This window comes from Protopterus annectens, chromosome 7.part0 (assembly GCF_019279795.1).
Source record: "Protopterus annectens isolate FY-2018-M chromosome 7.part0, PAN1.0, whole genome shotgun sequence".
Taxonomy (NCBI): domain Eukaryota; kingdom Metazoa; phylum Chordata; order Ceratodontiformes; family Protopteridae; genus Protopterus; species Protopterus annectens.
The window spans coordinates 838,026,340-838,051,272 of record NC_056739.1 but is presented as its reverse complement, the minus strand read 5'-3'; the positions used below and the strand labels follow the sequence as shown (position 1 = coordinate 838,051,272).

The 24,933-nt window shown below is 44.2% G+C and overlaps 1 protein-coding gene across 1 annotated transcript in view; it reads left to right on the top strand.

Annotated features, from left to right (window-relative positions):
* The window catches only part of GTF2A2 (general transcription factor IIA subunit 2), a 299,582-nt gene extending 275,686 nt beyond the window's left edge, over positions 1 to 23,896 (top strand). The window contains exon 4 of the mRNA XM_044077375.1: positions 23,324 to 23,896. Within this exon, the coding sequence (XP_043933310.1) occupies positions 23,324 to 23,349 (26 nt within the window). The 3' untranslated portion in view covers positions 23,350 to 23,896. The remainder of the gene's footprint in view (positions 1 to 23,323) is intronic.
* Positions 23,897 to 24,933: the final 1,037 nt, after the last annotated feature.

Below are 24,933 nucleotides of genomic sequence, written 5' to 3'. Positions count from 1 at the left end.
AGGCAAAATCTATGCAAACGGTGAAAGATTTCTTACAGGTTCAGCCTCCAAGTTTTAGCAGAAATTGTCCAACTAAGAATTGGTCCTTTCCAGTTACAGACAGACCTCAAAGGGGCAGATACAGATGTCCAAGAGGTAGAGGTCAACCACAAGGTCCTTAAGGCCTCGACAATGGGTTGCATCAGACCAGAAAGAAGGGGAAGGCAGGCCCCAACCATATAAAAAGCAACCCCAATGACTTCCCGCTACAGCTGCCAAACAACTCTCTCTTGGCAGCCCCCTTGGGAGGAAAACTGGCACTTTTTTATCACAATTGGCATATGATCACCAAAGACAAATGGGTTCTCAACATTGTATCTCAAGGTTACAGGTTCCACTTTCACACTCTGCCAAGTTTAAAAGGAATGCCAAATCTGCCACCACGTCAATGGGCAGAGGCTCAAAAACAAATTACAGCACTCATGGATTTGAGAGCTATTCAAAAGGTACCACCACAGGAACAAAGGACAAGGATTTTACTCAAGACTCTTTCTAGTTCACAGGAAGGACAAAGCCTGGAGGCCCATTCTGGATCTTTCTTCTCTAAACACTTACCTGGATGTTCCAAAATTCAAAATGTTGACACTACAGCAGTTTCTTCCCATGCTGGGCAAGAAAGCATTGCTCATGACATTGGACTTCAAGGAGGCATACCTGCTTGTCCCCATCAGTCAAAACTGCAGAAGATACCTCAGATTCATAGTTGGTTCAATGCACTGTCAATTCTCTGCACTGCCCTTTGGCTTATCTACTGCACCCAGGGTCTTCACAAAGTGCCTGGCACCAGTAATTGCACTTTGCTGACAGGAATTCAAATTTATCCGTACCTGGACGACTGCCTGATTCAAGCAGAGAACAAGGACATTTTTCTAAAGCATCTGGCGTTTGTAAAAAAGTTAAGTTGCCTGGGGTACACCGTAAACGAAAAGTAATCAAAAGTAGTGCCCTCATAAGAGATAATATTCCTGGGAGCCAGCTTGAACACAACGGCCCAGATGGCTTATCTCACGCCAGACAAGCAAGGACAACTTACTCAGTACTTTCAATTGATGGCAACAAAGACTCAACTCCCTGCAAGAAAAATTCTGCAGGCCTTGGGTTACATGGCATCTTGCATACTGCTAATTCTATATGCCAGACTGCATATGAGGAAACTACAATGGTACCTAAAGAATGTATGGTCTCAACACTGTCAAAGTTTGGAAACAGTTGTACCACTAATTCCTTGCCTTCAATAGGAGTTTCAGTGGTAGGCTCAAGCTTGTCACCTCAACAAGGGACAGCCTTTTACTCAACCCACAGCCAGGCAAACACTGACAACAGATGCATCGGATTACGCCTGGGGAGCACACATGGCAGGCAACTGTATTCAGGGCAAGTGGCCCGCAGAACAAAGGCATCTTCACATCAATCAAAAAGAGATGCTAGCTGTACAAAAATGCACTTATAGCTTTCAAGGACCTGCTGCAAGCCATGACCTTATGGAACACAGCTCTAAACTGTCAAGTTCATCTGCAAGCACAATTCCTGCCAGGAGAGAAAAACACACCGGCAGACGACTTAAGCAGAAACATCATGGATCCCCATGAATGGGAATTGAATACACAGATATTCAGAATGACAACACAGAAATGGTGGAGCCCGGACATAGATCTGTTTGCATTCCCAATGAACTGCCAGCTACAGAAATTCTGCACAAGGAGTTACCATCTACAAGCATGGAAAGTGGATGCCCTCTCATTCAGCTGGAAAAATCTACAAGAATACGCTTTCCCACCACTACCTCTCCTGCCAATGGTGCTCATAAAAGCCAGGCAAGAAGAGCCAAAGGTGATCCTGATTGCACCAGACTGGCCACGCCAGCACTGGTACCAATCTTGAACTCAGCACAAGGACCACCTTGGATTTTGCCTCAAATCCCACATCTGCTGACTCAGCACAACAGTCAGATACTACACAGCCAGCTAAAGACCTTAAACCTAGCTGCATGGAAGATTCCTTAGTCAAGCAGGCAATGCCGCTCTCCAAAGCTGTTATGGATGTCATTCTGGAGGCCAGAAGGCCTAGTACCAGGAAAGCCTATTCGGATAAATGGAAGAGATTCTGTGCCTGGAACTAAGCACACAGCCTTGACCCTCATGTCCCAAACATTCATCGGATACTAAATATTTAACTGAGATGCTGGACACAAAGGCCTCTCCTTCTCATCCATCAAGATCCACGCCTCTGCCATCTCTGCTCATTACAACAGGGATCCACCAATTTTCTCTAATACTTTGCTAAGACAGTACCTCAGAGGGGCTAAAAACATAAGACCGCCCCGTAGAGCACCTCAACTTTGTTTTGTAAAAATTTACTTTACCTCCTTTTGAGCCAGCTAACACTGCAGAATTAAAATATATCTCTTGGGAAACTGCTCTACTCCTGGCAATAACATCAGCACGAAGAGTTTCAGAATTACAGGCACTAATGGCAGTGGAACTTTTCCTCATTTTCCACCAGGACAGGGTGTCTTTAAGAACTAACCCTACATTTATGCCAAAGGTGGTATCCAGTGTGGCTCTAAACCAAAACTATTCATTTGCCAACTTTTTATCCAAAACCACAGAATAAAGGGGAGAGACTACTGCATTCCTTGGGCATTCACAGGCAGTTACGCTTCTACTTGGACAAAACCAAAGCTTTCAGGAAATCTGAGCAATTATTGGCAGCATATGCTGCAGGAGCACAGGGAAAAGCCATTTCAAAACAGGCCATTTCAAAATGAATAGGACATTGTATACATTTCTGCTATACACACCATGGGAAACCTGTACCTAGCAGCAGTAGATCTCACTCCACTAGGGCAACAGCCACTTCAACTGCATACCTCAGAGGAGTACCTACCCAAGGATATTTTGGAAGCAGCAGCTTGGAGTTCTGTGAATACCTTTACCAAGCATTACCATCTGCCTCTATACTCTAAATCCAGAGCTGGCTTCGCCACTGCAGTATTGCAGGGTCTTATAGCCACCCCTAATGCCTTATAGAACCAGCCACCCAACCTCAGCTTTGAGATTCTACCCAAGTGTAATGACTGCAGCAGTGTAACATGATGAACATAGTACAGTTTTGTACCTACCATAAATGTAGATGTAAGAGTGTATACACTGCTGCAGTCCAGGTTACCCTCCCTCCTTCCCCTCTTACTTGCTGGTACGTACCTATGTCTTCTACCCTTTACTACCTATGGGGAGTATTTGCTGGTAGCTGAAAGTTGTTTGCTTTTATTATGTATGTTTTATTAGCAATTGGAATTGCCTACCTATTTGGGGGCACCTGACATCTGGGGCAAGAAAAACTGAAGAAAATGGCGTCGGCTGCATCTTGTATACCCCTGCCGCACTGACGTCGGGGAGGAGGCGACAGCAACTGACGCCGGACCAAGACTTTGGAACTCAGGCCGACTGGGGAACCGCCTGACGGCAGGATAACTCAAGTGTAATGACTGCAGCAGTGTATACACTCGAACATCTGCATTTATGGTAGATACAAAACTGTACTTTTTCTCTCTTCTAAGCATCAAGGCTATTCAACCTGTCCCAGAAAAAGAATGGGGGCAAGGTTTTTACTCAAGACTTTTCCTGGTTCCCAGAAAAGACGATTCCTGGCATCCTATCCTGGACCTGTCTATCCTAAACACCTTTTTGGTAATCTCACAATTCAAAATGCTAACTCTTCATCCGCTGCTTCCCATGTTAGGCAAAAATGCCTGGTTGGCAACACTGGATTTAAAGGAAGCCTACCTGCACAATCCCAGTCAGGGAATCTTGCAGAAGATACCTACGCTTCATAGCAGGCTACATGCACTATCAGTTCTATGCACTGCCCTTTGGCTTATCTACTGAGCCCAGGGTGTTTACAAAGTGGCTAGCTCCAATCATTGCATTTTGCAGGCAAAGAAATATTCAAATATACCCATACCTGGACGATTGTCTAATTCAGGCAGAAAGCCAGGACATACTTTTAAATCATCTGGCATTTGTAAAGAAACTACTAACTTCTCTGTGGTACACCATAAACGAAAAGATATCACATCTAGTACCCTGCCAACAAATTGTATTCCTGGGAGCAAGATTGAATACAACTTCCCAGATGGCCTACCTCACGCCAGAGAAACAAGTTTATTTTTTGGCCTACTTCAAACTACTGGCCACAAAGACCCAGCTATCTGCAAGGAAAATACTGCAAGCCCTGGGGTTCATGGCCTCTAGCATTCTACTAATTCCATATGCAAGACTGCATATGAGGAAACTACAATGGTATCTAAAAAGTCTATGGTGTCAACATTTTCAGGACCTAGAATCCATGATTCCTATCATCCCTTGTCTAAAGACGAGAGTTCCTTCGGTGGGCAGAGGCCTGCCACCACAACAAGGGACTGCCATTCACTCTTCCCCCCTGCCGCCTATACCCTAACAGATGCATCAGACTATGCATGGGGGGCTCACTTGGCAGGGCAGTGCATTCATGGCAAATGGAACCAGAGTCAAATGCACCTGCATATCAATCAAAAAGAAATGTTAGCTGTACAGAATGCTCTGACAGCCTTCAAGGACCACATTCTTCCAGGACAATTATTGGTAAATACAGACAACACCACTGTTATGTGGTACATAAGCAGGGGGGAACCCATTCATACCCTCTCTGCAGACTAGCCATGGCTCTGTGGAGCACAGCCTTGAGCTACCAACTGCACCTATAGGCTCAATTCCTGCCAGGCAAGCTAAATACACTGGCAGATGATCTAAGCAGAAATCACATGGACCCACACGAGTGGAAACTGGAACCAAAGATATTCAACATTTTGAGAAACAAATGGGGGAGCCCAGAGATAGACCTGTTTGCCTCCCCTCAGAACTACCAATTGGACAAATTCTGCACAAGGACTCCTCACAGACAAGCTTTGAAAGTGGATGCCCTATCCTTCACCTGGAAAAACCTATCAGTCTATGCCTTCCCTCTCTGCCTCTCCTCTCCAAAGTGCCACTAAAGATCAAACAGGACAAACCAAGGACAATACTGATTGCATCAGACTGGCCACACCAACACTAGTGTACCCCATCTTGTGCAGTGTATCACTGTTGGAACCATGGCACCTGTCTCAGACCCCTGCCCTGCTGTCCCAGTAGGAGGGCCAGATTCTGCACTCACAGCTTCAAACCCTGAACCTTGCAACCTGGCTAATTATGTGATCTCTCCATTACCATTCCTCAGTAAGCAAGTGATGGATGTCATTCTGGAGGCAAGGAGGCCTAGTACTAGAAAATCCTATGCTGAAAAATGGAAAAGATTCTGTTCCTGGAGCCAAACTCTGGGGATGGGCACAACAGTGCCCAATTTACCACACATTCTTCAATACTTAACTGAGATGCTTCACAAAGGCCTTTCTTTTTCTTCCATCAAAATTCATGCCTCTGCCATTTCAGCACATTATAATACAGAGCCACCCCTCTTCTCTCATCCCACTGCTGAAGCAATTACTCAGAGGGGCCAAAAACTTAAGACCACCCAGGAGAGCCCCTATTCCAGCCTGGGACCTTAACTTTTTATTGGAAAAGCCCACTCTACCTCCTTTTGAGCCAGCTGCAAATGCAGAGTTGAAATTCCTTTCTTGGAAAACAGCTTTCCTTCTAGCCATCACTTCAGCAAGAAGGGTGTCTGAATTACAGGCCCTCATGGCAGTGGAGCCTTTCGTAATCTTTCATGTTTACAGGGTGTCCCTCAGAACCCATCCTTCCTGTATGCCCAAGGTAGTATCCAGTGTGGCCCTTGATCAGTCCATTCATTTGCTAACCTTCTTTTCTAATCCACAAAACAAAGGGAAATGAATACTGCACTCCTTGGATGTGCACAGACAACTTAGATTTTACTTGAACAGGATTAAGCCTCTCAGGAAATCTGAACAGCTGCTGGTTGCAGCTGGTTGCATTTGCTACAGGGGCAGAGGGGAAGGCCATTTCAAAGCAACCATTTCTAAGTGGATAGGCCATTGCATTCATTTCTGCTATAAGCACCATGGAAAACCTACCCCACAGGGAATACCTCATTCCACCAGGGCTGCATCTACCTCTACAGCCTTTCTCAGAGGTGTCCCTACCAGGGGCATCCTAGAAGCTGTTACCTGGAGATGTTCATCGTGTTTCACTGTTGCAGTCATTACACTTGGGTTATCCTGCTGGCAGGCGACCCGCAGTCGGCCTGAGTTCCAAAGTCTTGGTCCAGTGTTGGTTGCTGTCGCATCTTCCCTGACGTCAGTGCGCCAGGGGTATAAAAGTTGCATCCGACGCCATTTTCTTCATTCTTTCTTGCCGCGCGGTTCCCGAAGCAAAAGCAGTTCGCAAGTGCCGGTTGGCCAACGCCTGAGAATTTCACAATTGAGTTTCAGAACCAAAGTCTTCAATAAAGCTAAGTACCCCATTGGGGAAACTTTTTCTTGCTCCAGACCGATGTCAGTAAAAGTTAATAATTGTATTTTTTGTGGGAAGCAAATACATGCAGTTGAACAAGTGGGAAAGCATACTCTGCAATGTGGTTTTGATTCATTAGAGGCTTCTTGTTGAGCCGCAGTTACAGGCTCTGTTATTCGAAGGCATGCTTGGTTGAAAGAACAAAGTTTACCTGACCATGTTAAAGTAAAATTATTGGATGCTCCATTACAGCATGATACTTTGTTTGGTGTTAAGGCAGAAGAGGTGTTAAAGAAAATGGAGGATAAAGCAAAGTCAATGCAGACAGTGAAAGATTTCTTACAGGTTCAACCACCTAGATTTAGCAGAAATTGGCCTTCAAAAAATTGGTCCTTTCCAGTGTCAGACAGGCCACAAAGAGGCAGATACAGACGCCCAAGAGGCAGATCTCAGCCCCAAGGCTCCTACAGACCTAAACAATGGAGTGCTTCAGCCCCCAAAGGAGGGGAAGATGAATCACAACCTTATAGGAAAGAGTCCCAATAACTTCCCTCTCCAAATGCCAAGCACTTACCTTTTGACAGCACCCCTAGGGGGGTAAGCTAGCACTTTCCTCAAAAAATTGGCACATGATCACCCAGGACCAGTGTGCTGAATATTGTTTCTCAGGGTTACAGGTTCCACTTCCACATGCTTCCAAAACCAAAAGGTATGCCAGACCAGGCACATAAACAGATCGCTGCTCTTATTATGGACATGGGAGCTATTCAAAAGGTTCCACAGCAAGAACAGGGGCAATGATTTTACTCAAGACTTTTCGTAGTACCCAGAAAGGACAAAGCCTGGAGACCAATACTGGACCTGTCAATCCTAAATACTTTCGTGGATGTTTCAAAATTCAAAATGTTAACACTACAGCAACTTCTGCCCATGCTGGGCAAGAAGGCTTGGCTAGTTACTTTGCACCTCAAGGAGGCATACCTGCATGTGCCTATCAGACAATCTTGCAGAAGATACCTCAGATTCATAGCAGGCTCAATGCATTACCAAGTCTCTGCACTGCCCTTTGGCTTATCTACTGCACCCAGGGTCTTCACAGAATGCCTGGCACCAGTAATTGCATTTTGCAAACAAAAAGGAATTCAAATATATCCCTACTTGGACGAATGCCTTATTCAAGCAGAGAGCAAGGGCATTCTTCTAAAGCATCTGGCGTTTGTAAAAAGATTGCTAATTTGCCTAGGGTACACAGTAAACGAAAAGAAATCAAAACTAGTGCCCTCTCAAGAGATAATATTCCTGGGTGCAAGCTTAAATACAACTGCCCAGATGGCTTATCTCACGCCAGACAAACAAAGACAACTGACTCATTGCTTTCAAATGATGGCAACAAAAACCCAGCTCCCTGCAAGAAAAATTCTGCAGGTCCTGGGCTTCATGGCATCCTGCATTCTACTAATTCCATATGCAAAACTGCATATGAGGAAACTACAATGGTATCCAAAAAGTGTTTGGACTCAGCATTGTCACAGCCTGGAGACGATCATAACTTTATTTCCCTGCCTACAACAGGAGTTTCGATGGTGGGCCCAGGCCTGTCACCACAACAAGGGACCGCCTTTCACTTTACCCACAGCCAGCAGACAATAACAACGGATGCATCGGATTATGCCTGGGGGGCACATATGGCACGAAAATGTATTCAGGGCACGTGGACCAAGGAACAAATGCATCTTCACATCAATCAACAAGAGATGCTAGCTGTACAGACTGCCCTGACAGCTTTTAAGGACCTAATACATCCAGGGCAACTGTTAATAAAGACTGACAATATCACAGATGTTCTTCGTCTCACATTGCTGCAGTCATAACCTGTGGGTAGTCCGCTGTCCTCGATCGGCCCGAATACCAAAGAGCTGGGCTGACGTCGGTCATTGTCACCTAGAGCTGACGTCAGTACGTAGTAGTACTTAAGCGCATGACCGACGCCATATCCTCAGTCTTTCTTGCCGCGTGGTCCGAAGCAGAAGCAGCGTTTGCAAGTGCCGTTCGGCGTTCTGAAATTTTCATTTATCGAGTTTCAGACCGAAGACCAAGTTGGGCCGAGTACCCCGTTGGGGAAATCTTCATTTTTTCTTGCCTCAGTTTTCCGGATGTCAGAAAAAGTTAATAATTGCATTTCTTGTGGGAAACTGATACCTCATAGGGATTATCATTCTTTCTGTATTCCTTGCTTGGGGCCTGAGCACGACGTTGTCGGGTGTCGCTTTTGTAATAAGCGCACCATTAAACGGAGATTAGACTGTGCCAGGCTTGTTTTCGGTAAAAGGTGTAACTATAACATGCCGTCGGATCCTCCGACGCCCGCTACCGCTAAAAAGCGAAAAGATAGATCTTTGAAGTCTAAACCGGATGAGTCGTCCGTTGCGGACGCCGGTTCTACGGAGCCTCCGGTTGAATCTGTGGATCCTGCCGAGGGTTCGGCTGAATCCCAGGGGGAACCTTTACTTTTGCAGGAGTTAGGCCAGGCTGAAGGTGCTTCTCAGGTGTCTGTAGTGCCATCTTTACAGAAGGTTATTAGGCCTTCTACTTCAGTGGCTAAAGGCCATGCTAAGGCCAGACCTTGTCTTGTTGGCCCTGGTCATAGTTCTAGCTCTCCAGCCCCTGTTCCCAAAAAGCATATGTTGAAAATGGCGGAGGACTTGATTACTTTGATCAGGGGTTCTATGCCCCCCCCAGAGAAGAGGCCTAGGGTGGAGGCAGATTTAGAGGGAATGGATCATTCCTCAGACTTTTCTGATTCCTCAGCTGAAGAAATTCAGGAATTCCCTTCCTATTCAGATTCGGATGCAGAGGACTCCTGTCCTTCTGCTTCTCCTCCAGAGGATTTTTCTTTTTCTGAGACTTTACATTCCATGAGGGAACATTTCAAGTGGGAAGGTCAGGATTTTTCAGATTCTCGGAAAAGGCTTAGGGAATTTTTGTTTCTGCCACAACATAGGCCCTTGGCTATTCCCCCTGTCTTAGATGTTGTTCAGGATGTTTTTTCTGAGTCTTCCCTTAATCCTGATTCTTTGCCTCCTGCCCCTGTTAAGCCAGACAGGTATTACAGAGTTCCAGAAGCACATAAGTATTTGTTCAAGAGTCCTAGAGCTGATCCGGAAACTATTATTCAAGGTCCGAAGGGTATTAGGGCTTCTGTGGCTAAGAATCCAGTTCCTTTGGATAAAGATTCGAGAGCTTTAGATAGGTGGGGGAAAAAAGTGTACACCTCCTCTACGTTAGCTATGAGGGCTTTGAATTGCCAATTTCATATGCTGAAGTATCAGAACTTTTTGTTAGGTCAATTGAAATCTAAGGTGGATGCTTTATCTGAGGGTATAGAGTGAAAAGGAGCTCCAGGAGTTGGTTCATGCTTCAGATCAAGTTGGCAAGCATTCTTTGCAGTGTGGTTTCGATGCCCTTCAGGCTTCTTCCAGGGTGGCTGCTACAGGTTCAGTTATTCGTAGACATGCCTGGCTTAAGGATCAAAATTTGTCAGAGCATGTTAAGGCTCGGATTTTGGATGCTCCTCTTCAATCTGAAGTACTTTTTGGTCCTCCTGTGGAAACAGTTTTGAAAAAGATGGAAGATAAGGCTAAGTCTATGCAGACGGTCAAGGATTTTATGCAGGTGCAGCCCCCTAAGTTTAGTAGGAATTGGCCTGCTAGAGGATGGTCTTATCCTTCTTCGGATTATCAGTCTAAGGGCAGGTCTAGACGTGGTAGAGGCAGAGCTCACGCTCAGGGTTCTTTCAGACCTAGGACTTGGAGTTCTCCTGCACAGTCTTCTGTTGAGGGCAGGGGTCAGCCCTTTCGTAAACAGACCCAATGACCTGTATCTTCCGCTGCTGGACCCTTCATTACTGGCAGGTCCTCTAGGAGGAAAGTTGGGACTTTTCAAACAAAACTGGCATTTGGTCACCCAGGACAAATGGGTGTTGGATATAATAAATCACGGTTACAAGTTTTATTTTCACACTCTTCGTCCTTTTAAAGGCATGCCGGATGTGCCTCCTCAGCAAAGAATGGAGGCTCAGGAGCAAATTTCTTTACTTTTGCAGATGGGGGCAATTCAGGTGGTCCCTCAGTCAGAAATAGGCCTAGGTTTTTATTCCTGTCTATTCCTAGTGCCAAAGAAAGGAAACACTTGGAGGCCAATTCTGGATTTGTCCATTCTCAATACCTACCTGGACATTCCAAAGTTCAAGATGTTAACATTACAACAACTTCTGCCTATGCTAGGCAAAGATCACTGGATGGTAACTCTGGATCTCAGAGGCCTATCTTCACATCCCTATCAGGCCCAGCCGCAGGAGATTCCTGAGATTTCGGGCTGGTACTTCTCATTATCAGTTCTGTGCATTGCCCTTTGGTTTATCTACTGCGCCCAGAGTATTCACAAAAGTTCTGGCTTCTGTAATTGCTTTCTTCAGACAGAGAGGAATACAAATTTATCCTTATCTGGACGATTGCCTGATTCTTGCTCAAAACAAAGACAACTTACTACACCATCTCCAGTATGTAATGGCAGTTTTAAGGTGCCTAGGGTATTCTGTGAACAAAATAAAGTCCAGTCTAGTGCCCTCTCAGGACATGTGCTTTCTGGGTGTGAGACTGAATGGCATTTCTGACCCCGGACAAACAAAGAACTCTTCCTCTATACTTCCAGCAGTTATCAGTAATGTCCAGGCTGACTGCAAGGACAGTCCTTCAAGCCTTGGGGTTCATGGCATCTTGCATTCTAGTACTTCCCAATGCCAAACTGCATATGAGGAAGCTACAATGGTATCTCAAAAGTGTGTGGACGCAACACTGCCACAGTTTGGACACTGTCATTCGAATTCTACCTTGCATCCAGAAGGAATTCTTGTGGTGGGCTCAGGAATGTCATCTAAACAAGGGACTCTCTGTGATCCAACCAGAGGCAGGTCAGATCCTAATGACGGATGCCTCTGACTTGGCTTGGGGAGCACACTTCAATGGGAAATGGATACAAGACATGTGGCCTCCCAAACTACTACATTTGCATATCAACATGAAGGAGATGTTAGCAGTCCAATTTGCCTTGATGGCCTTTCAGCCAGGACAGGTGTTGATTCAAACAGACAACACAACAGTCATGTGGTACATCAACAAGCAGGGGGGAACCCATTCCTACCCTCTTTGCAGACAAGCAATGATTTTGTGGGAGACTGCTGAGTTTGCACATCAATCTTCAAGCACGGTTTCTGCCAGGAGCACAGAACTCCCTAGCAGATGTATTGAGCAGGCAAATTGTAGATCCCCACGAGTGGAAACTGGACCCTCAGGTATTCAAACAGTTGACCGTGGCTTGAGGAGCTCCAGACATAGATCTGTTCGCTTCTCCTCTGAATTTCCAACTGCCAAAATTTTGCACAAAGATGTTCCACCCAAATGCTTGGAAAGTGGATGCTCTATCTTTCAGTTGGAACAACCTGCACGTTTATGCTTTCCCCCCTCTTCCTCTTCTTCCCAAGGTACTCTTGAAAGTCAGGCGGGACAAACCTTGCATGATTCTAATAGCACCAGATTGGCCACGTCAGCATTGGTATCCTCTGCTGAGGAGTTTAATTCAGGTGCCTCCTTGGCCTTTGCCACAGGTTCCTCATTTGTTATCCCAGTCAAACAGTCATTTTCTCAATGTTCGGGTGCAGTCCCTGCATCTAACGGCCTGGCGTATTCTGTAATGGAGCCGGTGGGGTCTCAGCTTCCTCAACAGGTTTTAGATGTCATTTTGGAAGCCAGGCGGCCTAGTACTAGAAAAGTTTATGCTGATAAATGAAAGAGATTTTTTCTTTGGAGCACAGCAAAGGGCTTTGATGTTTCAGTGCCCAATTTGAGTTTTGCACTACAGTATCTTACTGAATTACTGGACAAGGGTTTGTCATTCTCTTCTGTGAAGGTTCATGCTGCAGCCATTTCTGCTCACTATGATTGTGACCCTCCTTTATTTTCTCACCCTTTGTTCAAACAATTTCTTAGAGGGGCAAAGAATATAAGACCCCCACGTAGAGCTCCTACTCCTTCCTGGGATCTCAATTTTGTGTTGGAGTACCTCCTTTTGAACCTGCAGCTACGTCTGAATTGAAGTTTTTGTCTTGGAAGACTGCTTTTTTGTTGGCCATTACTTCTGCTAGGAGGGTATCTGAATTGCAGGCACTCATGGCAGTTGAACCCTTTCCGATATTCCATAAGGATAGAGTTTCTTTGCGTACTAACCCTACTTTATGCCTAAAGTGATTTCTAATGTGGCCTTGAACCAGTCTATTCATTTGCCTACTTTTTATGCTGATCCCCAAAATAAGGGGGGAAAAGTCTTGCATTCTTTGGATATCCACAGGCAGCTACGTTATTATTTGAGCAGAACTAAAGAGTACAGACAGACTCAACAGTTATTTGTTTCCTTTGCTTTGGGTTCACAAGGGAAAGCTGTTTCAAAGCAGACTATTTCAAAGTGGATTGGTCAATGTATTGCTTTTTGTTATTCTCATCATGGGAAGAATGTTCCTGCTGGGATCAGACCTCATTCTGCTAGGGCTACTGCCACATCTACTGCTTTTTTGAGGGGAGTAGCTACTAAGGACATTTTGGAGGCAGCTACTTGGAGTTCAGTACACACTTTTACTAAGCATTACCATCTCCCTCTTTATTCCAAGTCCAGGGCTGAGTTTGCCACTGCAGTTTTACAGGGCATGTTAGCAGCTCCTAATGCTATTTAGTTTGCCAGCCTCCCTTTTTCCTTTGCTTTGGGATTCTACCCACAGGTTATGACTGCAGCAATGTGAGACGAAGAACATAGTACAGTTTTGTACCTACCATAAATGTAGATGTTCGAGGATCTACATTGCTGCAGTCCAATTATTCCTCCCTCCTTCCCCTCTATAGTTTGTGGTTGCTGTGTTTTTTTGGGATCATCTTTGATATTCTTCGTCTCACATTGCTGCAGTCATAACCTGTGGGTAGTCCGCTGTCCTCGGTCGGCCCAAATACCAAAGTGTTAGGCTGGCGTCGGTCATAGTCGCTCAGATCTGACGTCAGTACGCAGTGGTACTAAAGTGCATGACCGACGCCATATCCCCAGTCTTTCTTGCCGCATGGTCCGAAGCAGAAGCAGCGTTTGCAAGTGCCGTTTGGCGTCCTGAAATTTTCGTATTCTGAGTTTCAGACCGAAGACCAAGTTGGGCTAAGTACCCGTTGGGAATATTTTTGTCTTTTCTTGCCTCAGTTAAATCCGGATGTCAGAAAAAGTTAATAATTGTATTTCTTGTGGGAAACCGATACCTCATAGGGACTACCACTCTCTCTGTATTCCTTGCTTGGGGCCTGAGCACGACGTAGTGGTGTCGCTTTTGCGCTACAGTTAATAAGTGCACCATTAAACGCAGGATAGATTGTGCAAGACTTGTTTTTGGCAAGCGGTGCAACTACAACAGGCTGTCGGATCCTCCGGCGCCGCTACCGCTAAGAAGCGAAAAGATAAATCGTTAAAGTCTAAGCAGGATGAGTTGTCCGTTGCAGACGCCGGTTCTTTGGAAACTACGGTGGAATCAGTGGATCCAGCCGAGGTTTCAGCTGAGTCTCAGGGGGAGCCTTTAATATTACAGGAATTGGCCTCTCAGGAGTCAGGTCAGGCCGAGGGGGCCTCTCTAGTTTCTGTAGTTCCTTCTTTACATAAGGTTGTTAGGCCTTCTACTTCTGTCACTAAAGCGCCTTCTAAAGCTAGGCCTGGTCTTTCTGACACAGGCGTCAGCCCTAGTTCTGCAAGTTCTGTTCCTAGAAAACATATGCTAAAAATGGCAGAGGATTTGATTACTTTAATCAGAGGTTCTATGCCCCCTCCAGATAAGAGACCTAGGGTGGAGACAGAGGTGGAGGGTTTGGAGCATTCCTCAGATTACTCGTGAGTCTTCAGCTGAGGACATTCAGGATTTTCCTCCCTATTCTGATTCGGATGCAGATGACTCCTGTCCTTCTGCTTCTCCTCCAGAGGATTTTTCTTTTTCTGAAACCCTGCATTCCATGAGGGAGCATTTTAAGTGGGAAGGTCAGGATTTCTCCGATTCTCGTAAGAGGCTTAGGGAATTTTGTTTTACCACAGCATAGGCCCTTGGCCATTCCCCTGTTTTGGATGTTGTTCAGGATGTTTTCTGAGGCTTCCTTAATCCTGATTCTTTACCTCCGACCCTGTCAAGCCAGACAGATACTACAGAGTTCCAGAGGCTCATAAATATTTATATAAGAGTCCTAGAGCTGACCCAGAAACTATTAGCCAGGGACCTAAGGGTGTCAGGGCTTCTGTAGTAAAGAATCCAGTTCCTCTGGATAAAGATTCTAGAGCTTTGGATAGGTGGGGTAAAAAAGTGTATACCTCCTCCACACTAGCTATGAGGGCTTTGAATTGCCAGTTTCATATGCTGAAGTACCAGAATTTTCTGTTAAGTCAGTTGAAATCTAAGGTAGATGCTTTAGCTGAGGGTATAGAGTGTAAGGAATTGCAGGATTTAGTTCATGCCTCTGATCAGGTAGGTAAGCATTCCTTGCAGTGCGGCTTTGATGCTCTTCAGGCTTCTTCCAGGGTGGCGGCCACTGGTTCAGTTATTCATAGGCACGCCTGGCTTAAAGATCAGAATTTGTCAGAGCATGTTAAAGCTCGAATTTTGGATGCTCCTCAATCTGAAGTTCTTTTGGTTCTCCTGTGGAGTCAGTTTTGAAGAAAATGGAAGACAAAGCTAAGTCCATGCAGACAGTTAAGGAATTTTACAAGTGCAGCCCCTAAGTTTAGCAGAAATTGGCCTGCAAAAGGATGGGCATATCCTTCTTCCAAGTACCAGTCTAAGGGCAGATCTAGACGTGGTAGGGGCAGAGCTCATGCTCAGGGTCCTTTCAGACCTAGGACGTGGAGTTCTCCTGCACAATCTTCTGGTGAGGGCAGGGTCAGCCTTTCGTAAACAGACCCAATGACCTGTATCTCCAGCTGCCAGATTCCTCCTGTCTGGCAGCTCCTCTAGGAGGAAAGTTGGCACTCTTCAAGCAAAATTGGCTTTTGGTCACCCAGGACAAATGGGTGTTGGACATTATAGATAGAGGCTACAAGTTTTATTTTCACACCTTGCCTCCTTTCAAAGGCATGCCGGACGTACCTCCTCAGCAAAAGCTGGAGGCTCACAAACAGATTTCTTTACTTTTAAAAATGGGGGCTATTCAGGTGGTACCTCCGTCAGAAGTAGGCCTAGGATTTTATTCTCGCCTGTTCCTTGTGCCAAAGAAGGGGAACACTTGGAGGCCAATTCTGGATTTGTCTATTCTCAACACATACCTAGACATCCCAAAATTCAAGATGCTAACTTTACAGCAACTTCTGCCTCTGCTAGGCAAAGATCACTGGATGGTAACTCTGGATCTCGGCTTATCTTCACATTCCTATCAGGCCCAGCTGCAGGAGGTTCCTGCGTTTTCGGGCTGGTACTTTTCATTATCAGTTCTCTGCATTGCCCTTTGGCTTATCTACTGCCAGGGTGTTCACAAAGGTCCTGGCTCCTGTGATAGCCTTCTTAAGACTAAGAGGAATACAAATTTATCCTTATTTGGACGATTGCCTGATTCTTGCTCAAGACAAAGTCACGTTACTTCAGCATCTACAGTATGTAATGGCAGTGTTAAGGTGCCTAGGGTATTCTGTGAACGAAACAAAGTCCAGTCTAGTACCCTCTCAGGACATGTGCTTTCTGGGTGTGAGACTGAATACAGCCTCTCAGATGGCTTTTCTGACCCCGGACAAACAAAGAAATCTTCCCCTATACTTTCAGAGATTATCCCTACTGTCCAGGCTGACTGCAAGGACAGTCCTTCAAGCCTTGGGGTTCATGGCATCTTGTATTCTGGTACTTCCCAATGCCAAACTACATACTCAACACTGCCACGATTTGGACACTGTCATTCAGATAATACCTTGCATCCAAAGGGAATTTTTGTGGTGGGCTCAGGAATGTCACCTAAACAAGGGACTCTCTGTGACCCGACCAGAGGCGAGTCAGATCCTGACGACAGATGCCTCGGACATGGCTTGGGGAGCACATTTCAATGGGAGATGGGTTCAAGACACGTGGCCTCCCAGACTACAGCATTTGCATATCAACATGAAGGAGATGTTAGCAGTCCAATTTGCTCTGATGGCTTTCAAGGATCTACTTCAACGGGACAGGTGTTGATTCAAACAGACAACACAACAGTCATGTGGTACATCAACAAGCAGGGGAACCCATTACCCTCTTTGCAGACAAGCTATGGTTTTGTGGGAGACTGCTCTGAGTTTGCACCTCACTCTTCAAGCAAGGTTTCAGCCAGGAGCACAGAACTCCTTAGCAGATGTTTTGAGCAGGCAACTAGTGGATCCCCACGAGTGGAAATTGGATCCCCATGTATTTCAACAGTTGACAGTGGCTTGGGGAACTCCAGACATAGATCTGTTCGCATCCCCACAAAATTTCCAACTGCCAAAATTTTGCACAAAGATGTTTCACCCAGAAGCTTGGAAAGTGGATGCTCTATCTTTCAGTTGGAACAACCTTCACGTCTATCCCTTTCCTCCTCTGCCTCTCCTTCCCAAGGTGCTCTTGAAGGTCAGACAGGACAAGCCTTGCATGATCCTCATAGCTCCAGATTGGCCACGTCAGCACTGGTACCCTTTGCTGAGGAGTTTAGTTCGGGAGCCTCCTTGGCCTTTGCCACCAGTTCCACACCTTTTGTCTCAGGCAAGCAATCATTTCCTCAATGTCAGGATACAGTCCCTGCATCTGACAGCCTGGCATATTCTGTTTTAGACCCTGGGGGGTCGCAGCTTCCTCAGCAAGTTTTAAATGTCATTTTGGAAGCCAGGGCCTAGTACAAGAAAAGTTTATGCTGATAAATGGAGGAGATTTTTCTTTGGAGCACAGCAAAGAGCTTTGATGTTTCACGGCCTAATTTGAGTGTTACACTACAGAACCTTACAGAATTATTAGACAAGGATTTGTCTTTCTCCTCCGTGAAAGTTCATGCTGCAGCCATTTCTGCTCACTATGACTGTGACCCACCATTATTTTCTCACCCTTTGTTTAAGCAATTTCTTAGAGGGCAAAGAATATAAGACCCCAATAGAGCTCCTACTCCTTCCTGGGATCTCAATTTTGTGTTGGAAAAGCTGACTTTACCTCCTTTTGAACCTGCTGCTACAGCTGAGTTGAAGTTTTTGTCTTGGAAGACTGCTTTTTTGTTGGCCATTACGTCTGCTAGGAGGGTATCTGAATTACAGGCTCTAATGGCAGTTGAACCCTTCCTAATATTTCATAAGGATAGGGTATCCTTACGTACTAACCCTACTTTTATGCCTAAAGTTGTTTCTGATGTGGCCTTGAACCAATCTGTTCATTTGCCTACTTTTTTATGCTGATCCCCAAAATAAAGGGGAAAAAATTTTGCACACTTTGGATATTCACAGGCAGTTAAGTTATTATTTGAGCAGAACTAAAGGGTTCAGGCAGTCTCAACAGTTATTCATTTCTTTTGCCTTGGGTTCACAAGGAAAACCTGTTTCAAAGCAAACTATTTCTAAGTGGATTAGCCATTGTATTGCTTTTTGTTATTCTCATCATGGAAAGGAGGTTCCGGCTGGGATTAGACCTCATTCCACTAGGGCTACTGCCACTTCTACTGCTTTTTAAGGGAGTAGCTACTAAGGATATTTTGGAGGCAGCTACTTGGAGTTCAGTGCACACTTTTACTAAACATTACCATCTCCTCTTTATTCCAAATCTAGGGCTGGGTTTGCCACTGCAGTTTTACAGGGCATGTTAGCAGCTCCTAGTGCTTTTGATTTGGCCAACCTCCCTTACCTTTGCTTTGGGATTCTACCCACAGGTTATGACTGCAGCAATGTGAGACGAAGAACATAGTACAGTTTTGTACCTACCATAAATGTAGATGTTCGAGGATCCACATTGCTGCAGTCAATCCTCCCTCCTTCCCCTTTGTAGGTTAGGGTTGCTGTGTTGCTTTTGGGGTGATTATTTTTTCTGTAATTGGTAGTTGGGTATTTTCTATGTTTGGCTATGGCCTTTCCTTTTTAGGCCTTCTGACATCTGGGGCAAGAAAGACTGAGGATATGGCGTCGGTCATGCGCTTTAGTACCACTGCGTACTGACGTCAGATCTGAGCGACTATGACCGACGCCAGCCTAACACTTTGGTATTCGGGCCGACCGAGGACAGCGGACTACCCACAGGTTATGACTGCAGCAATGTGGATCCTCGAACATCTACATTTATGGTAGGTACAAAACTGTACTTTTCCACACTGGTAGTGGTTGGGCGTTTTGGTTTTGGCCTTATTTCATTCTTAGGCCTTCTGACATCTGGGGCAAGAAAGACTGAGGATATGGCGTCGGTCATGCGCTTAAGTACTACTACGTAGTGACGTCAGCTCTAGGCGACAATGACCGACGCCAGCCCAGCTCTTTGGTATTCGGGCCGATCGAGGACAGCGGACTATACCCACAGGTTATGACTGCAGCAATGTAGATCCTCGAACATCTACATTTATGGTAGGTACAAAACTGTACTTTATGTGGTACATAAACAGACAAGGGGGCACACATTCCTACCCCCTATGCAGACAAGCCATGACTTTGTGGAACACAGCACTGACCTATCAAGTACATCTGCAGGCACAATTCCTGCCAGGAACAAAAAAATACACTGGCAGATGAACTAAGCAGAAATCTCATGGATCCTTATGAATGGAAGCTAAATCCCCAAGTGTTCAGCATGATAACGAGGAAATGGGGACGCCCAGACATAGATCTTTTTGCCTCCCCTCACAATTACCAAATACAGAAATTTTGCACAAGAAATTATCAACTCTCAAGCATGGAAAGTGGATGCTCTGTCATTCAGCTGGAAAGGCCTGACGGTCTATGCCTTCCCTCCGATGCCTCTTTTCACCAAGGTGCTACTAAGTCAGACAAGAAAGGTCAAAAATGATCCTGATTGCACCAGACTGGCCACGCCAGCACTGGTACCCAATCCTAAAGAATTTGTCTCGAGGCCCAACTTGGCTTCTACCTCAAATTCCTCATCTTCTGACACAACAAAACAGTCAGATTCTGCACAGTCAACTCAGAACCTTAAACCTGGCAGCATGGCAGATAATGTCGCCACTCAGACTGCACCTCTCTCTAAAGCTGTTATGGATGTCATTTTAGAAGCCAGGAGGCCCAGCACTAGGAAATCTTATGCAGAAAAATAGAAGAGATTCTGTGCTTGGAACCAAGCACAAGGGCTCGAACCACTTGTCCCTAATATACCTCAGATTTTACAAAACCCAACTGAGATGCTGGACAAAGGCTTATCTTTCTCATCTATTAAAATCCATGCCTCTGCCATTTCAGCTCATTACAATACGGAACCTCCTATTTTTTCACATCCTCTACTACGACAGTACCTCAGAGGGGCAAAAAATATAAGACCCCCAAGGAGAGCACCAGTACCTACTTGGGACCTCAATTTTGTTTTAGAAAAACTCACACTGCCTCCTTTTGAACCAGCCAGCACAGCTGATCTAAAATTCTTGTCATGGAAAACTGCTCTGCTCCTAGCAATAACTTCAGCAAGAAGAGTCTCAGAGTTACAAGCATTAATGGCTGTGGAACCTTTCCTCATTTTTCATCAGGACAGGGTTTATCTTAGGACAAACCCAACATTCATGCCAAAAGTGGTCTCCAATGTGGCCTTAAACCAAACCATTAATTTACCTACTCAAATCCCCAAAATAAAGGGGAGAGACTTCTGCACACTTTGGATATACACAGACAGCTACGATTCTACTTGGACAAAACAAAAGCTTTCAGAAAAACTGAGCAACTGTTTGTAGCATATGCTGCAGGATCACAAGGAAAGCCTATTACAAAGCAGACCATCTCGAAATGGATAGGACACTGCATCCGCTTCTGTTATGCACAACATGGCAAATCAGTGCCGAAGGGCATTAGGCCTCATTCTACCAGAGCAGCAGCCACTTCAACAGCTTTCCTCAGAGGAGTACCAACCAAAGACATTTTAGAAGCTGCAACCTGGAGCTCAGTGCACATTTTCGCCAAGCACTACCACTTACCGCTCTACTCTAAATCTAGAGCAGGCTTTGCCACTGCAGTTCTGCAGGGCTTGTTAGCCTCCCCAAATCCAATTTAGACCCAGCCACCCAACCTCAGCTTTGGGATTCTACACAAGTGTAATGACTGCAACAGTGAAACACGAACATAGTACAGTTGTACCTACCATAAATGTAGATGTTAGAGTGTATTCACTGTTGCAGTCCAGGTTACCCACCCACCATCCCCCTTTTTCCATTGCTGCGACTTTTCTGTACTTCATCTCTATACTACCTATGTGGTGTATTTGCTTGTAGATGAAGGAAATGTTTATAGTAATATATGCATGTTTTTTGGCATAATTTTATCTTTCCAGCCTTCCTATTTGGGGGCACCTGACATCTGGGGCAAGAAAAACTGAAGAAAATGGCGTCGGTTGCAACTTTTATACCCCTGGCACATTGACGTAAGGGAAGATGCAACCGCAACCGACGCCGGACCAAGACTTGGAACTCGGGCCGACTGCGGGTTGTCTGCCAGCAGGATAACCCAAGTGTAATGACTGCAACAGTGAATGCACTCTAACATCTACATTTGTGGTAGGTACACAACTGTACTTTCTGTACATACCTTCACAAGCATTACCACTTGCCATTTTTTTCTAAATCCAGAGCTGGCTTTGCCACTGCAGTCTTGCAGGGCCTTATAACTGGTCCTAATGCTATCTAACTGCCTCCTCCCTTCCTTAGCTTTGGGAATCTACCCAGATGTGATCAGTGAAACATGAAGCACATAGTACAGTTGTGTACACTTACCATAAATGTCGATGTTCAAGTGTATTCACTGTTGCAATCCTGGTTACCCTCCCTTCAGCCCCCTGACTTTTTTTTGGCTATACCTCTACTCTCCTTTACTATGCTTAAAATCTTTTTGGTGTATTTGCTTTTTTATTGGAGGCATATCCTTTGTGTGTGTGTGTGTGTGTGTGTGTGTGTGTGTGTGTGTGTGTGTGTGTGTGTGTGTGTGTGTGTATATATGTATATATATATATATATATATATATGGATCCCTATCACATGGTCGACAGGCCATATGATCGACTTTCATTTGGTCGACAGTTCTGTGCCCCCCAACTATGTATAACAACTCCAGGGTCGCACAACATTGGGGAGGGGGGCAAATCTGCCTGTCGATCAAATGGCTTGTTGACCATCTCAGGTAGACCCATATATATATATATATATATATATATATATATATATATATGTATAGATATATATATATATATATATATATAGATATAGATATAGATATAGATGTATAGATATATAGATATATATAATATATATAATGTTTTATTGCTTCCCATTAAGGGGGCACCTGACATCTGGGGCAAGAAAAACTGATGTAATGGCGTCGGCTGCATGTTTTATATCCCTGACGTCACAGAAGAAGAGACAGCAACCGACGCAGAACCCAAGAGTTTGTTAATCAGGCTGACTGAGGGCTACTGCAAGCAAATAACCCAAATGTGATGACTGCAATAGTGAATACACTCTTAACATCTACATTTATGGTAAGTGTACACAACTGTACTTTCTCTAACTTAAGCGAACTGTACCACTACAGCACCAACTACACTTAACAAGTTTGGAAGGGAATAAGCAAGGAACAGAAGGCTTAAAGCCCTCTAATTCAAATAGGCTTTGTTAAAGTTCTCTAATTTAAACTAACAGTACCACTGATATATCAACAACACTTTATTAATAATGTAATATTTAAGTGTAGCTTGTTCTGCTGTGATGTTGACTCTTGAAAGGCTTGCTAGCCGAGGCGATGGAGTATTAAACCGTTTTGGATTTTATGCTTCTGCAGTTGATGATCTTCGCTTTCTCTCTCTTTTTTTTTTGTTCTCTTTATTTTAACACTTAAAGCTAGGAAGGGAAAACACAAGGCCTAGCAAGAAAAGTGATGGCCAAATATCAGAATAAACAACCCAAATATGAAAAGGGTAATTAACAAGTAGATACACTAAGCTATAAGCAGTAAAGTAATCTAAGAATTATTGACAAAAAATTATCAAAGAAGTTGTACTTGGCCAGAGCTAGCAGACGAACGCTCAATCTGTTGGTGGCAGATGAGATCTGGGGGATGGTTCCAGTGCATGCTGGGATAGGGAGTTAGCCAAGAGATGGCTGAGGACCTCGAGCTTGAAAATAAAGGCCGAAATGGATCAGATGAGCGGATCCGACCCCAACCTAGTAAGAATGAAGGTGAAGATAGGACAACATGACATCACGTATTCCAGAACATAAACATAGGATCATGAACATCTTCAGAAGGGTACTGAAAGTCTGGAAATCAAGTATTAGCTCTGGAGTTGCTGTTCATGTGCCATCACAAGAAAATAGTTTGGCTTTTAATGTCAGATCTGTTTGGTGCACTCTAGTGAGTAGCCAGGATTCTTTGTGCATTTGTGTTTGTCATTTAGCATCTCTCAATGCATATCTGAGCTGAAATTAGAACATTTTAAAGATAATACATTAGTTTGTAATGTAATTCTTTAAATTGCTTTGTGTTGTACCAGTAGATCTAAATTCAGTTTTAATAGTAGTGATGTAAGTTTTTTTTTTTCTTTCTAATCCTTGAAGACACAGGTTCCAATGCTACAGAATGAATATGGATGAGTTACAGTACGATTTCGTTCAAAATGAAACCACAAGACACAGATAAGACTGTGTTCATAATTTATTGCCCTCTTTTGGGAGAGGGTTTTCAGTGAAGCTTCCAGGAAACCAGCAGAATAAAGGACTCGCTGGACGACCTCTGCTTTCTGCATCCTTTAGCACTGTGTGTTATGAGACTAACAGTTTTGTCAAAAGTCAGAACCTGCAAATGAAAGCATTTTTTTGACAAGTTTAAAGATTCTTTGGAAATTATTTAAGTATTTTGCTTTACAAATTATGACTTAGTGACACAATTTCAAATGTTAAGACTTGAGCATAATTCATTGCTGTAGTAGTGGGACAGACTTAATGCTTATTAGCTTACTTTTTGAAGAGGATTGGTACGACAGATCTGTTGCTTATCTCGGACATTAGGGGCCACAACGGTTGCATCTGGAACTACCAGCCAGTTTTATATATTTTCTTTGTTTGACCTTCTGGGCAAACATGTACAGACATGGGTAAAATTGAAGTAATAAATGTTATGTTTTAAGTGCCTGACATTTTGTTTTAATATGCAGTAAAGTGATACGAGCCAAAGTACCACAAATAAGTTGAATTTAAAAAGAAAAGACTTTTTTGAAATGCTTTACAGTTCTTAAATTTAGTTTTTATATAAAGCCATTTAAACATGCACGTTTTCAGTACCTTTGCATTAGTATTTTATTTTCAGTTCAGCATAACGGTGCTAGAGAAGTTCCTAAACAGTGTGTTAGCACTTAAATGGTTTAAATGAATAGTGGTGCTGGTATGTGTAGTATTCAGGCACAGAAGCATTTTTGGTTACATGTTTGAGGTAGGTGTTCAGGTGTTAATCATAATGATTACTGCTATATTATCAATTGTAACATATGAGAATTATGTTGCAGGTGAATATCTGTTTGGTCTGACTTCCAGAACTTTTGTATGCCTTCTGCTTAGAGTTGTCCTCTCCCACATTGCAGACATCAGTAAGGATGTACAGTATAAAAGCAAAAGGTGCCTGTGCTCTTCTTTTATCATATGCGCAATCTTTGTCATCTGAGATGTGCTTTTTTTTTCTTCTCTTTATAGAGTTTATTGTGTTGTTAATCTTTTGACTATGACTTGGAGGCTTTCTGAGACTGATGGGGTTCCCAGACAAGATCACAAACAAGTGTAGTGCAGACAGGGGGATCAGAACTGACGTGCTAACAGTAGGCTGTCCAGCAGTAAAGAAAACCATGTACTGGATGGATCTAGCAGGAAGATTTATATTTCTGCAGCCTGGGTATTTGAGCTGTTAACTATTACACTAGAATGCGCCAATACTAAGACTGCTTTGTAGAAGAAATTAGGTGTAAGCAAATACTGGATTTTAGCCCTGAAGTAACACTTTCCAAGGCTTGGGCAGAATGCTGTGAAGGGAATGTATTTAAACAATTTACCAGTTCCAAAATATTGATGGTCATAGTTGACAAAAACATATCTGCTATGCTGTTAACTGGCACATAATACTAGTAAGGATAACATGATTGCAAGGGAAAGAGGGGAAAAAAAACCTTAAATATGGTGAT